At 45.3% G+C, this 12960-nt stretch overlaps 1 protein-coding gene across 3 annotated transcripts in view; it reads left to right on the top strand.

The window, feature by feature from the left end:
- SLC30A10 (solute carrier family 30 member 10) overlaps positions 1 to 12960 on the top strand; it is a 45696-nt gene that overhangs the window by 26401 nt on the left and 6335 nt on the right. Inside the window, exons 1-2 of one of the 3 annotated variants that reach the window (XM_004028419.3) lie at positions 5002 to 5886; positions 6557 to 6634. In XM_004028419.3, coding sequence (XP_004028468.2) covers positions 5247 to 5886; positions 6557 to 6634 — 718 coding nt within the window. In that variant the 5' untranslated portion in view covers positions 5002 to 5246. Of the gene's footprint in view, positions 1 to 5001; positions 5887 to 6518; positions 6635 to 12960 lie in introns of those variants that run through there. The other 2 variants (XM_055379374.2, XM_055379367.2) reach the window with 2 other exon arrangements.

Genomic DNA, 12960 nt, shown 5'->3' with positions numbered 1-12960 from the left:
TTCACTGAGCCTTTCTTATGAACCTGGCACTATCCTAAGCAATTTATATACCTTTTCCCACTTAAGTCTCATGACAACCTCATGAAGTAGATACTATTATTATCCCTATTTCACAGGTGAGGAAAGAGAAGGTTTAGTAAGGAACGTGTCCCCCAGGTCACAAGAGCAGTTGCAAGTGAGAAGCACAGCCCAGATTCAGTTCCAAATCTGTCTGACTCCAAAGCTCAAATTATTAACTGCAGCGCTACTCTGCCTTTTAAATTTTCTCAAAGTGAGTGCAAAATTAAAATTATTTAGAGTCTGGTATTTTCTCAGTAAGTAGGCGGTATCATGTCATGCTATGCTCGTGCTCCTAACACTTCCTGGGCCAGGGCTATTAGGAGACATACTCTTTCGTTGCAAGAACAAGTGGCATTTTGAAGAAACCATGGAGGTGGCGTTTGGGTGAGGACACTGCAGGCTGATGGGCACAGCTTTACATTCATATTAGAGCTGCTTCCTTCTAGGTGGGCTGCAAATCACAACTCCCTTATAAATATAGCCCACTCAAATTAGTATTGACCACTATCTCATTTTTCTTTCTTCTTTTTTTTTTGACGGAGTTTTGCTCTTGTTGCCCAGGCTGGAGTGCAATGGCAGGATCTCGGCTCACTGCAACCTCTGACTCCCAGGTGCAAGCGATTCTCCTGCCTCAGCCTCCAGAGTAGCTGGGATTACAGGCGTGCGCCACCACGCCCGGTTAATTTTGTATTTTTAGTAGAGACAGGGTTTCTCCATGTTGGTCAGGCTGATCTCAAACTCCTGGCCTAAGGTGATGCGCCCACCTCAGCCTCCCAAAGTGCTGGGATTACAGGCGTGAGCCACCTCGCCTGGCCTCACTACCTCATTTTTAATCTTTTGCACATCTCATGCCTCCATCACTAAAAAAAAAAAAAAAGAATGGTTACTCAAGTCAAGAATCTCTTAAGTTTAATGGATTCTAAAAAAACTTGGAGGGTCAATATGCATACTTTTGGGGTACAAAAATTACCTTTGTACAAAGGGTTACAGACGTACACATTATATAAATTCACCAATGAGGAGCTGACTTATATCATCCACAATAAGAATTTGGTGCTTTGGAAAGATGTCCATTCTCTTCTCCAAAGGCAATGTCATCTCTTGTCAAGTAGAACTAAAAACAAAAACAGATGCTTTTACAGTTTCTAAAAAAAACCTAATTGTTAATTTCTGGTCAAATACCAGCATAAAAATAATTTTTAGTGTCATAATCTCTGATTTTATGAATTGTAGCATATCAAGTTTTGCACCAATACTAAGAGAACTTTTAAAAACCATTTCATTTGTTTAGAACAAAAGAAGCATTAAAGGCCAGGAGCAGTGGCTCATGCCCCATCTCCACTAAAAATACAAAAATTAGCCGGGCGTGGTGGCAGGTGCCTATAATCCCAGCTACTTAGGAGGCTGAGTCTGGAGAACTGCTTGAACGTGGGAGGCGGAGTGTGCAATGAGCTGAGATCACGCTATTGCACTCCAGCCTGGGTGACAAGAGTGAGACTCCGTCTCAAAAAAAAAAAAAAGGAAGATTGAGTTAGTATAATCTGGAAGCAAAGGGTGTAAGCTCTAGAGTTTGATGCCTAGTTCAGAGCTCAAATCTATCAATCATTTACAGCTTGTGTGATCTTGGGTAAGTTACTTAAAATCTCAGGTTCTTTCCTATAAAATAGTACTTATTTTACGGGGCTGTGATGAGGATGAAATGAGATGATGCTTATAAAACTCTCAGCACAGGGCTGGGCAGAGTAAGAGATCAATAAACAAAAGCTATTTAAACCTCACAATTTGCTGTCAAGTATAAAATGCTGGCCAGGTGTGGTGGCTCACGCCTATAATACCAGCACCTTAGGAGGTCAAGGCGGGCAGATCATTTGAGGCCAGGAGTTCGAGACCAGCTTGGCCAATGTGGTGAAACCCTATTTCTACTAAAAGTACAAAAATTAGCAGGGTGTGGTGGTGCACACTTGTAGTCCCAGCTACTCGGGAGGCTGAGGCAGGAGAATCAGTTGAACCCAGCGGGCAGAGGTTGTGGTGAGTTGAGATTGGGCCACTGCATTTCAGCCTGGGTGACAGAGTAGACTCTGTCTTAAAAAAAAATAAAAATAAAATGCAGCCTGTATTTTTATCAATTAACTTTAGATTATATATACTGTGTGTGTGTGTGTAGTTTTAGTACAAACATTTTTCTACAGTGCCTTTTATTGACACCATCTGGCAACACTTACCCTTTCTTAAAGTCAGGAATGGGGCCCCCAGGCAGGCTGCCTCTGCCACTTCCAGCTCCTCCAGCTTCTTCAGCCACTGGCTTTCTGGTTCCATCCACTGCACTCCTGGGGCAGTGACACAATTCTTATCTGCCTTTGGTTAGGAAAATAATTGGGCAATTTGCTCCAGTGATACATTTCTGCTGATTTCAGGTTTTCTTTCAGTGGTGAATGACAAAGACATGCAATTAGCAAGGAATGCTTTAGTTTGTCAAGTTTAGTTCCACCAGGCTTCCCTCACTTATTTTGACTGTTTTGCTTGCTGTCATATTAAATGTTTCAGAAGCTTTACAGTTTGAAGACAGTCTAAGCCAGAAACTGTAATGGCTACAGTACTCTGATAAATCTCTTTTGTTTATTAGAGTGTGTCATCTGTTGTTCAATAGTAATTCCATCACACATGTGCTGTAGTATTAATACTATTGACAACAATAATAGAACATTTATTGAGTGCTTACTGTGTACCAGGCACTATTTTAAGCATTTTACACATATTAACTCATTTAATCTTCCCTATACTATTATTATTCCCATTTTACACTAGTGAAAAATACCGTAGTCTATATCTTCTTACCTCTACATTATTGATTATTTTTATGTTGATTTTTAGAAAATACTTCCAATGATCAATTTTCTCTAATTCTCAATATAAGGATATTTTCCTGGAGGTGCAAATATTTAATAAGCCCTCTGAGTCTGGAGGCTTATCTGGTGTAAGGTGGGACTTGGATCAAGGATGCTTTAGCATGGCTGTTATGGACCTCAGAAATACTGAAAGACAAGGTTATGTTTTACAAGGCTAAGGACAATGAACAGGGCTAGAGGTTAGGATGTTCTGTGGTTGGGGGGAGGTGGGGTTGAGACAGGGCCTTGCTATGTCACCCAGGCTGGAGTGCAGTGGCACCACCACGACTCACTGCAGTCTCGACTTCTTGGGTTCAAGCCTTCCTCCCACTTTAGCCTCCTGAATAGCTGGGACCATAGGCACACACGCCTGGCTAATTTTTTTTATTTTTATTTTTTGTAGAGATGGGGTTTCCCTATATTGCCCAGGCTGATCTTGAACTCCTGGGTTCAAGTGATCCTCCCACCTTGGTCTTCCAAAGTGTTGAAATTACAGGTGTAAGCCACCACGCCTGACCTGTGTTTTTGTTTTGTTTTGTTTTGTTTGTTTGTTTGTTTGTTGTTGTTTTTGGAATAAGACATTTTTATTCATTTCCAAGCCAAAACTACATGTGTATTTTTCAGGAATGGTTAAAGTTCAGGGGCTAGGGATGGGGAAGGAGAATAGAGATGACCAGACTACACCTTCAAATCCTCTATGGGATAAGATAATGAGATAACAAAAGAAACCAACAAAGAAACCTAGGAGCCAGGCCTCTCAAACCTCCACAGCAGGAAGAGACCAGCAGCAGACACCCTTCTTCAAGGGTCCCTTCCTCAGCCTCTTCCAGAGTCCTGGAGACAGTTACCTTCTGGATAACTTTTATTTGGAACACAGCCTGTTGTCAATAGAAGAGTCTTGGCCAGGTGCAGTGGCTCACGCCTGTAATCCCAGCACTTTGGGAGGCTGAGGTGGGCAGATCACTTGAGGTCAGGAGTTCGAGACCAGCCTGGCCAACATGGTGAAACCCTGTCTCTACTAGAAATACAAAAAATAAAAAAGTAGCTGGGCATGGTGCCTGTAATCCCAGCTACTCTGGAGGCTGAGGCAGGAGAATCGCTTGAACCCCAGAGGCGGAGGTTGCAGTGAGCCGAGATGGCACCATTGCACTCCAGCCTGGGCAACAAGAACGAAACTCCGTCTCAAAAAAAAAAAAAGAGTCTTTATTTGGAATAAACCTTCATGTAGGTCAGTCGATTGTACTGCGTATCAGGTCATGCTGTCAGGGACACATGGGGGTGAGTAGAATATTCTCTTCAATGAAGAATGAGACAAGTACACAGAGGAGGTCAGCCCTGGTTTCTTTGGCGGCCAAGGGACTTGTGTCTACCACAGAGTAGACCAGCCTTCGGGTGCTAGGCAGGAGTGCATGCTTACAGAAGTGGGGTCTGCTCTCCTGAGGGCTGCCTGCGATTCACCCAGGGAAGGAAGCCTTGACAGCGAAGATCCTGAAGGGGAACGGGGACGATCTTGTGCCATGAGTGGGTAATAGGAACGATCCTGCACCGTTTATAATGGCTGTGAGGAACAAGAGAGGATTAAATAGCTTTATCCTGGGGTTAGTGGAATGAGGGTGGAGGGCTGAGTAGGGGATGAGGTCACATTTCACGAAATGAAAAGCAGGAAGCACCCTCAAGGGCAAGTTGCCCCAAGCCTGTGCTCCGGGGCCTTGCACCTGATTAATATGGAATCTGCACCGCAAGGTGCCTATGGGCACGTACGCGAAGGTGTCCCAGTCCACTGCAGCGGACACACCCCACAGAAGCCAACACACCCCACAGCAGCCAAGGCCCCTATGACTGAGTCAACAGGACACTGGCGACCCTGAGGGCCAGGAGAAGCGGGGTGTCTGGGTGAATCCCACCTCTGCATGGGGAGGGAGTCTGTGAAGATTGACATCCAGACACGCCCCCTCTCCTCCGCAGCGCCCCTCTCTGCACAGTCCTGTCCCACAAAGAGAGACATCGGCTCGTGGCCACCTGCCAAGTCAGGCCCAGGCCGCGAGGGAGGGGAAAAGGGCCGCGGGAGGCGGTGCACAGGCTGTTCAGATACTGCCCCCGCCACTCCTTTAGACTCTGGACGTGCGGGGACTGGCGGCGCTCGGCCTCGCGTTATAAAAAGCGGCGGGGCAGGGCCGGCGAGACAATCTGGGAGGCGGGTACCGGGCCTCACGGATCCGCACCGCGCCCCCCACCTGTGGCTGCGCGCGGGGTGGGCTGCGCTCCCCTGGGCGGCGCCGGGCGCCCGGGGCTGGTGGCGAGATGGGCCGCTACTCGGGCAAGACGTGCCGGCTGCTCTTCATGCTGGTGCTCACCGTCGCCTTCTTCGTGGCGGAGCTGGTCTCCGGCTACCTGGGCAACTCCATCGCGCTGCTCTCCGACTCCTTCAACATGCTCTCCGACCTGATCTCGCTGTGCGTGGGCCTGAGCGCCGGCTACATCGCCCGGCGCCCCACCCGGGGCTTCAGCGCCACCTACGGCTACGCCCGCGCCGAGGTGGTGGGCGCGCTGAGCAACGCGGTCTTCCTCACCGCGCTCTGCTTCACCATCTTCGTGGAGGCCGTGCTGCGCCTGGCCCGGCCAGAGCGCATCGATGACCCCGAGCTGGTGCTCATCGTCGGCGTCCTGGGGCTGTTGGTCAACGTGGTGGGGCTGCTCATCTTCCAGGACTGCGCCGCCTGGTTCGCATGCTGCCTCCGGGGACGCAGTCGCCGCCTGCAGCAGCGGCAGCAGCTGGAGGAGGGCTGTGCCCCCGGCGCTTTCGGGGGGCCTCAGGGCGCGGAGGACCCGCGGCGCGCGGCGGACCCGACAGCCCCAGGCTCGGACTCGGCCGTAACCCTCCGGGGGACCTCGGTGGAAAGGAAACAGGAGAAGGGGGCGACTGTGTTCGCAAACGTAGCAGGTGCCTTTCGGTTGCATCCTTTGGACCGCTTGGCCCTTCCTTCCTCCTCCCACCCGGTCCCTTTCTTCTCACCCCACGCCCTCTTTTTCTTCTGCATGCTTTTTTTCTGTTTTTTTTTTTTTTTTTTTTTTTTTTAAATAAATCCATTCCCTTTACAATCCCGCTTTACTTCTCTTCTGCCAATTTAACATATTCCCCATCCTTTCTTTTTTCTCCTGGATCCTCGGGTAGCCCTGGCCTCTTTTCCCTTACCCTGTTCTCTGTATATGAGTATTGATTTTCTTGGAAATCAGTCACTATTATTGGGCAACAGGCAGCACTCTCCAACCCCTCCTCCCTCTCATTACTTGCTGTCTGAATTTTGTTGTTCTCCCCCCCTCTTTGCCCATCCGTTTGTCTTCTTGGGTGTTACGGGTTTAGGGGCTGCAGGTGGGCTCCCATTCGCCCTCTTTTTGTTTTAACTTGAAAGGATGTGTGAATGAAGTCCAAAGGTGGATCACAAGGCTATTTCAAGGCCAAAATGTACTGTTCTGAGCTGTGGGTGTGCAGAAGGGTCTCCCTTAAGCTAGTAGAAATTTAAAATAACAAAACTTTATTTTGAGTCCATTGGTTTTTTTTTTGTTTGTTTGTAGAACTTATACACAACACAAGGTTTCTTCTTTGAATGCAGGTGATTCCTTCAACACCCAGAATGAGCCAGAAGAGATGATGACAAAAGAGAAAAAGTCTGAAGCTCTGAATATCAGAGGTAGGATTGACTTTGGGCCTATTTGAAATCCCTTTCTATGACACACATGGACTGTGTTGTTTATTTCTGTTTGACTTTTAATAAGGCAAAGGTGTGTTTGAAAGTAGGCCAGTTACATGCATAGACTATGACCCAACTCTCTTTCGTAATCACTGCATTGATCCTGAGGGAGAAACTGGTTGCTAATGATTTATCTTAGCTCCACTGAGACCCATGCTAATACTGCCTGCTCCAGAGCTGCACATATTAATGTTGTGTTACTACTTTACTTGGTTTTACTGGTCCGTGGATATTGCTAACAAATCATGCAACCCATTGTAATTGAATTGATTTTGATAAAGGTAGGAAAAGAGTAGGTGAGCTGCTATCCAAGGTTGTGCCCTATCTCGCATTGCTGAGTGACCCTATTGCATCAGCTATTTCTGCCAGAAATCTGCTTTTGTGAAGGGGCCGTGGGCTCACTAAAACCTCCACTCCCAGGACCAAAGGGAGTGTTCTGGTGAGGCCCAAGGCAAGCACCTAGCTAGCCTCTCACCATGTGGTCAAGGTCGGAAGCACTGGACTAAGGTCAGCCCAGGGCTTTTTGAGATGTGTTTCTCGCTGGACACCATTGTAGCCAACATCTCTCCTTTCCAACTTCTTGGGCGTAGACTTTGCTTCAGAGTGATCCCAGAAGGGGTTAATCCCCAATTTTGACTTTGAGAATTCCAACAAGGATTAAGCAACCCTCTACTTTCCTGTGGTTTGGGGAAAGCCTGTAAGTGGGGCTTTGATGGAAATAATATAATGAAAAATTAATAATTCAGGAGATACCTTCACTTTGAGTGTCTCACATCTGTTTTACAAAGGAATTCTCAGAGTGAACCTATAGGGAAAATCCAGAAGATAACAACAATAACATATGAGCTCCTAAAAATTTCTAAATTAATCAAACAAATTTAAAGGCAACAGGGGAATTTGCTCTCTGAAAGAGCTTAATAGTGAGCTTTTAAAAGAGAACCTGTAATGAAAAAAAAATCATCATCCTTTATCTCTCTTTTTTAAGGTCCAGTTTAAAAATATATACATTGGGGTGGGCGCGGTGGCTCATGCCTGTAATCCCAGCACTTTGGGAGGCTGAGGTGGGCAGATCACCTGAGGTCAGGAGTTTGAGACCAGCCTGGCCAACATGGTGAAACCCCATCTCTAGTAAAAATACAAAAACTAGCCAGGCATGGTGGTGGGCGCCTGTAATCCCAGCTACTCGGGAGGCTGAGGCAGGAGAATTGCTTGAACCCCAGAGGTGGAGGTTGCAGTGAGCCGAGATTGTACCACTGCACTCCAGCCTGAGAGACTGAGCTAGATTCTGTCTCAAAAAAAAAAAAAAATATATATATATATATATTTATATGTACACACACACACATAAATTTTAAGGTGGAGTTCACCATCAGAGGCTTTAACTTTTCAAAGCCTGTTCTGTTAAGTATCCTCATTTTTTTTCTTCTTTGAGATGGAGTCCTGCTCTGTCTCCCAGGCTGGAGTGCAGTGGTGCCATCTCTGCTCACTGCAACCTCTGCCTACCAGGTTCAAGTGATCCTTGTGCCTCAGCCTCCCAAGTAGCTGGGATTACAGGTGCGCACCACCACGCCTGGCTGATTTTTGTATTTTTAGCAGAAACGGGGTTTCACCATGTTGGCCAGGCTGGTCTCGAACTCCTGACCTCAGGCAATCTGCCCGCCTCGGCTGCCCAAAGTGCTGGAATTACAGGTGTGAGCCACTGCACCCGGCCAACTATCCTCATTCTTATGTTACAAAGTTGAGAAAGAGAATAGGTAGGTGGATTGAAGCAAAGAAGAAGAAGAGTAGGCCCTCATAGTTATAGTGATCTTGTTTGGGAAACTTGTATGAACTTGCCAAATTTTAGTCCTAAGCTATTGAAGTTTCTTGGTAGAAAAATGTCAGTAGTAGAATGCCTTGCTATACCTGGCTGGGCCTTTGGTTTACAGGGCCTGACACCAGTGCACCTTTAGCTTCTGATAGAGGTGAACAGTGCAGTGGCCGAAAGGTTGGGATTTGGCTTCAAACTGCCTCAGTGTGAATCATGGCTCTGCCACTTAAGAACCATGTGACTTTGGGCAAGTTATTGAACCTCTCTAAGCCTCCAATCCCCTCATCTTTAAAATAAGGATAAATAACAGTACCCACCTTATGGGATTGCTTTGAAATAAATGAAACATATAAAGTGTTTAGGCTTATAGTAGGAAAACTAGCTAACATTTTTATTGAGTATGTACTTTGTCCCTGGTACCATTCATGCATGAGTGAACTGGTAGTCACATTAATCTTACTGAGTGGATACAATTATCGTTTAATTAGTGGGTGGAATTGCTGGGCTTAACCCACAGTGCTTCCGTGTTAGCTGAGATCATTCCTGCTGCTTTTGATGAGTACCTGTGCTGTGGCTAATAGGAGCCTTTCCATATTCCCGGCTAAGTGTGAGGCTGGCCTCCCCTTTGGTGCTGTGTTCTTATCTTGGAGCCACAGTTGAGGGAAGGATCACAGAATGTTAGAACTGGAAGGACCTTAGGGAAAATGGACTTCAACCTTTCACTTCACAGATGAGGAAGCGGGGTGCGGAGAGTTTGACGACTTCCCCAAGTCACCCCAGCTCATAGCAGAGACAAGGCTGGAATCCTGGGCTCCTACATCACATTTCTGGCCCTTTCCATGATCACACATTGCCTCTAGACTCCAGACAGAGAGGGCTTGCTTCTCTAGTACACAGTCCACTGAATGGTTATATTTCTAACATGTAAGCAACTGCTTTAGAAAACAGGACTGTGTCCCACTCTCCAGATCTGCAGAGGTAACAGCTTACGGGGATCTCTGTGAACAAAAACAATTTCTTCACTTTCTTTACTGTTTCTCTTATTCCAATGGGAATTTAAAAAATGAGTTTTTGTTTGTTTGTTTGTTTCGTTTTTTGAGACGAAGTCTCACTCTGTAGCCCAGGCTGGAGTGCAGTGTCGTGGTATCGACTCACCACAAACTGCCTCCCAGGCTCAAGCGATTCTCCTGCCTCAGCCTACAGAGTAGCTGGGATTACAGGCGCGCGCCACTGCACCCGGCTAATTTTTTTTGTATTTTTAGTACAGACGGGGTTTCGCCATGTTGGCCAGGCTGGTCTTGAACTCCCAACCTCAGGTAATCTGCTGGCCTCGGCCTCCCAAAGCGCTAGGATTATAGGCGTGAGCCACCGTGCCTGGCAAAAAAATGAGTTCTAAGGAACACACTCTGTCTTCTACTGTAAAGTATGGTAAAAACACAATCTTCTTAAAATGCTCATCAATGTGCTTTGTAGTGGTCAATTTTATTTAATAGGATCAAACATGATGTATTAAAAATGTTGTTAACAATATGTCAGAAAGACAATTAGCTTTTTAAAGTTTGGTATAAATAGATGAATAGCCATCTTGACATCCCTTGAAAAGAAATCCCCTTTGATGAGATGTTTCTTTGTAATTCCAATAAGAAAGATCTCAGGTTTTCATTACCATTTGCCCAGTGCAAATGCACTATTTCCAGTCATTCAACAAATTCAACAGCACTGATGGCTTTCCTAAGTGCTGGGACACATCAGATTTCAACTTGTGTCAAATTGCCAATTTATGTTATATGCCAGTTTTTTGGGGGTTTCGTTTTAATCTAAAGGCAGCAAGTGAGGGCCAAGTACAGAGGTTTCCTGTCTTTGCAAAGCTACCTTGAGAGCATTGTAACTTAGCAGGTGATTGAGTTGTCTACTAAGTGGTGCTCTTTATGTCTCAGATAATGCTGCCAGATTTATCTTTCTGAATCATAGATGTGATCACATCGGAGTCTGCTCAAAGCCTTTGCCACATACAGGGTATGGTCTAAACACTGCTGACATTCAGAGCTTGCTGTTCCGGTGCCAATACTCCTTTCTAGACATTTCTTTCCCTCTCTTCACCCCTTCATGGCCTCACCTCCCCCATCAGCTCTTCACTGTCTCCCAGCATACCCATCAACATTTAACGTACATCTGTAGTGAGGTGAGAAGCACTTACACCCTGTGATCAGGCAGATCTGGTTTGAGTTCTGCCTCTCCCTTTTCCTAGCTAGGTGACCTTGGGCAAGGAACTTCATCTCTTTAATGTTCAGTCCCCTCATCTATATAATGGAGATAATAGGACCAACATCACTGTGTTGTGCGGATCACATGGGTGGTTAGAATAGCACAGAGGACCCACTCAACAAATGGTGCCTGTTATCATTATCATCACCTCTTGGTCATTCTCAGAGGGTTTTCAGACATTTTTTTACATACTCTACAGAACTAGCCTCTGAGGGAGGTGAGGCAGATATTATTACTACCCCATTTCACAGATGAGAATCTTGCTCCTCAAAGAGGTTGACTCTCATAAGGTCTTTGGCTCATAGCAACAGCGTCAGGGTCTGTGAGTCCAAATTTAGCGCGTCAGCCTCCCGCGTTGCCCCACGAGCACGTCCTCCGTCTTCAGTTTCCCACGAGTCTCCCGTGAGGTGTTTCTGTCTGAAATGCCTTCTCCTGTGGTTGCCTGTTGAAGTCTGTCTCCTCTCCAGAGTCCTGCCCAAATTACCTACCTCTCAACAAGACTTTCCTGAGATTTCTCATCACAGGAGACTCTTTTCCTCCCTGAGGAGATTATCGATGTATTTATCTCAGAAGCTTCCATTTTGAGAGGCTGAGGCAAGAGGATTACTTGAGGCCAGGAGTTTGAGACCAGCCTGGGTAACATAGCAAACCCCTGTCTCTGCAAAAAAAAAAAAAAAAAAAAAAAAAAAAAGAAGGTAAAAAAAATCTTTTAAAAAGTAAAAAAATTAACCGGTGCAGTGGCTCACATCTGTAGTCCTAGATACTTTGGAGGCTGAGATGGGAGGATCATTTGAGCCCAAGAGTTCGAAGTTGGAGTGAGCTATGATTGTGCCACTGTACTCCAGCCTGGGTGACAGAGGGAGACCCCATTTTTTCTCTCTCTCTGTCTCTCTCTCTCGGTCTCTCTCTCTCTCTCTTTCACACACACACACACACACACACACACACACACACACACACACTCACAGACACCCCACAGAATTTTGCCAGTGCACTGTAGTTAATGGTCATGACCAGGCCTTCTTCATCTTTGCATGGGCAGCCAGAAGATACATTGCATTATTAAATGTCAGGAATTGAGTGGGATACTGCTTTAAACAGTTTTTCAAACTGAAGGCTGAGACAATTTGGGCCCTAGAATTAGTTTAGTAGAAAATTAATTATAATTGAATGAAATAGAATAGATAATATTAAGAAGTCATATATAAGGATGAGTTTTGCTTTCCCATGAATTATTTGTTTCAATTTGTATCTGTGCTAGGATGCAAAACATAATTCTTACTGTGGATTATGGGAAAAACAAGTTCAAAAGTTACTATTTTATGTAATTCTTAGGGAGTAATAGTGGGATTTCTCAGAAGGAAAAGATGAAATTGAATTTTAGAACTTACATGAGGCAGGATGCACAGTAGATCTCTGGTCAGACCACCCAGATTGATATCCCCAGTTAACACTTTTTAGTTGTGTGATTTTGGACAAGCTACTTATGTATTCTGTGCCTCAGTTTCCTCATTTGTAAAATGAAGAGAGTACCAGCCATAAATAATCAAAAGGGTCAGATTCCAGTTTTCCAGAGTTTATTCAAGTGAAAAGTTGGCAATGGCCATTCCGGGACTCATCACTCCAGAGAAATGGGGATAGGGTTCCAAAGTTAAAAGCTAAATTCTTGCTTATATATAAGACAAAGAAATTTAGCAGGGTTACAACATTTTGTATACAAGCCTGGTTTAGTAGTTAAAAAAATTAGTTACAATTTGTTTTCTTTTCCACGCGGCTTGCTTTCTTTATAGCTGGTTTTCATGTCCTTTCCAACTTAAAAGAGTGTATTTAACATTCCATATTAAGGGACTGTGATAGCCATGATGTCTTGTATGAAAAAGGTAAGAGGGAGAATGAAAATCAACAGGAAGAGAGAAGGGGGTCTTCCCTGGGGCCCTTTGCCATTTACAACATTTTACAGAGCAATGCAGGTAAGGAAAAAGACTGAATTCAGACATACAACAGCTTACAGCTGCCTGTCACGTAGCTCAGGCCCTGTAATTCACATTCCTTGAAGGCTCAAAATACGTTTGAGTTCCAACAGCTTAGATTTTGCATCACTTATTTTTACAAGGGTAACCACCTTACAGTCCTTAAAAGGACTTAATGGGTAAGTATAATACGCTTAAATCAATGCCTGGAGCATATGTGT

The sequence above is a fragment of the Gorilla gorilla genome, chromosome 1 (genome assembly GCF_029281585.2).
Source record: "Gorilla gorilla gorilla isolate KB3781 chromosome 1, NHGRI_mGorGor1-v2.1_pri, whole genome shotgun sequence".
Classification (NCBI taxonomy): Eukaryota; Metazoa; Chordata; class Mammalia; order Primates; family Hominidae; genus Gorilla; species Gorilla gorilla.
This window is presented reverse-complemented; position numbering and strand designations above follow the sequence as displayed.